This window comes from Geospiza fortis, unplaced genomic scaffold (genome assembly GCF_000277835.1).
Source record: "Geospiza fortis unplaced genomic scaffold, GeoFor_1.0 scaffold37, whole genome shotgun sequence".
Classification (NCBI taxonomy): domain Eukaryota; kingdom Metazoa; phylum Chordata; class Aves; order Passeriformes; family Thraupidae; genus Geospiza; species Geospiza fortis.
This window is the reverse complement of record NW_005054449.1, coordinates 1,692,594-1,694,974: the sequence shown is the minus strand read 5'-3', so window position 1 is coordinate 1,694,974 and position 2,381 is coordinate 1,692,594. Positions and strand designations below refer to the sequence as shown.

General features: G+C 57.0%; 1 protein-coding gene across 1 annotated transcript in view; it reads right to left on the bottom strand.

Annotated features, from left to right (window-relative positions):
* The window catches only part of TP73 (tumor protein p73), a 37,568-nt gene that overhangs the window by 20,619 nt on the left and 14,568 nt on the right, over nucleotides 1-2,381 (bottom strand). Inside the window, exon 4 of the mRNA XM_005427649.2 lies at nucleotides 1,113-1,358. Within this exon, the coding sequence (XP_005427706.1) occupies nucleotides 1,113-1,358 (246 nt within the window). The remainder of the gene's footprint in view (nucleotides 1-1,112; nucleotides 1,359-2,381) is intronic.

The following is a 2,381-nucleotide window of genomic DNA, read 5'->3' as shown; positions in this document are numbered from 1 at the left end:
TCCTGTCCCACATCCTCCCCAGCACAGCCGGGAGCATCCCGACGGCCGCTGCCCGGGGTGTCCCTGCACGACAGCATCCGAGGTGCTCTCTGTCTCCCGCAGGAGGGACTCTATTGGCAATCAAACACGTCACCCTCCTCAAACAAAGGTCATTGTCACACCCGGGGCTTAAATACCGCTGGGCTGCTCTGCCCGTTCCATGACAATGTCAAACCGCAATGTTCCCCGGAGGGAATTCTGCTGTTCCTGAGGGGTGTCAGTGGTCCCATCCCAACCTTGCTGCTCTGCCAGTGCTTCCCGGAGGAGAAAACCCGCTGGAGCACGGTCAGCAGCTCCCTCAGAGGCCCTATGGGATTCACACTTGTGCCACTGCCCACAAATCCTTAAAAATGCCACGCTGAGCCAGCAGCAGGGCTGAGAATTTAGGACTTTTTGCCACAAAAAGCAGAGCAGCTTTTTGTGCTCTGCCCGGCTCCTGGGTGCCTGCTCGCACAGCTGTCCCGTGCCGAGGAGCAAACCTGCATCCCCGCTCCCGAGGGACAGCACAGGCTGTGCAGCCACCCCTGCGGGCATCGAAACCTGCTGCGCTTAAAATGCTGCTCGGTTATTTGCTGTGACTTGGAGGGATTAAGTTACTCCTCTAAACCGGGATGGAGAAGGACTGTAAATGACATTTTACAGCACAGCTGTAAACGGCATTCACAGCACAGCTATGGACAGTGCCGGCAGACACCAGCAAAGGTCCCTCTCACCCACGGCCTCGCCTCTGACAGCACCCGCTAGCAAATATGCTGGGAAACACCGTGGGAGCAAAGCAGGTACCTCCCCGGGACGGAGAACATTTACCCACAATTTAGGGAACCGCCACGAGACAAGTGACATCCAACCGCTGTCCTTCACACCCCTTTGGGAGAAACCCCTTGGAAAGCAAGCAGGGATGTTTCCAGCACGCTTCCCTTCCCAGGGCCGCCACCTGTGCCCGCGAAGTCTCCATCAGTGGTGGCTGCATCCCGTGTCACCTTCCCACCGCCACCACTTCGGGTGCTGGCGGTGAGGACCCGCTCGGCCGCGCTGAGCATCTCCCCAAGCCAAGGCAGAAGAGCAAAACTCACGGTCCAGGTGGCTGATTTGGCGGTGCTGGATTGCTGGAAGGTCACCTCGAAGTGGTGGGGACCAGGGTAGTCGGTGTTGGAGGGGATGACGGGCGCCGGGGACATAGCGTCGAAGGTAGAGCTGGGCTGCGAGTAGGGCGAGTGCGTTGGGACATTGGAGGTGTGCTCGGAGCTGTAGGGGCTGGTGGAGGCTGCTCTGCTGCCGATGCTCTGATCCATGCTGCTGTTCAGCAAATTGAACTGGGACTGGAGGAAGGGAAAAGGGGAGGAGGGAAAAAAAAAAAAAAAAGAAAAAACCAGCCAGTTTAGAGACGGGGAAACCTCAGGCACCTTTCTGCAGGGCTGGGGTGTCCTGTTACAGCCTCCTTAAAGGGCCAGCGTGCGGGAGGGGAGTCAAAGGAGCTGGTCTGGGTGGCTCGGCTTTTCTGACAGGTCGCCACTTGTGTGAGGGATGGAACCCGTGTGCTTAAATCACCCGAGCGAGGTGCCCCAAACCCGGATTTCTGGAGCACCTGCCTCGGGAAAGCCACGCTTCTGGCAGTGGGGAGAGGGCAGGGATGCGGTGGGGTTTGCTCAGGTGTGGGAGATGTGCAGCTGCAGGTGGGGAGGGACAGCCCTGTCCTGCACGCAGGGCTCTGTCCCTTCCAGCAGCCAGAGTGTCACAGCTCGGCAAAGCCACCCTCAAGGTGAGCACCAGTCCCTGGCCATGACACCGCTCCATCACCACGGCCATTCCCCATTTCCCAACCTCTTTTCCAGCCTGTCCTGGTGTGTTCACCAGTCACTTACACACACCCACCGACTGCTCCTGGGAGTGCTTCCCTGAGCCCTGAGCAGTGGTTTGTAGCTGGTTTCCCAGCGGGATGGCTGCTCCCAGCTCTAATTTGGGCAAAACCTCAAACCTACAAAGCAGGAGGCTGTGATGCACAGCACTGCAGCAAAGTCACGGGGCAAACAGACCCACTTAGGCAGGTCCTGGCTCTTATTCCAGACCTGTTGGACCAAATCATGACTTTTTACAATTTTTTCCTTATTCCTCTTCTGATCAATTACTGTCAGATTCTTCCAATAAGAGCTGACAGCTCCTTTACCCACAGGCGCAGCCCAAGCACAGCGACATTCCCAAGAGCCGTGTGGCTAAAGAAATCTTAGCATTTCCTTAGAAAATCAGACTCAAATACAACTGTTTCTCAGATGAAGTGGGATGGGGTTTTCCCCCAGAAATCTGCAATTCCCGGGTTTTTTTCCCCCAGAAATCTGCAATTCCCG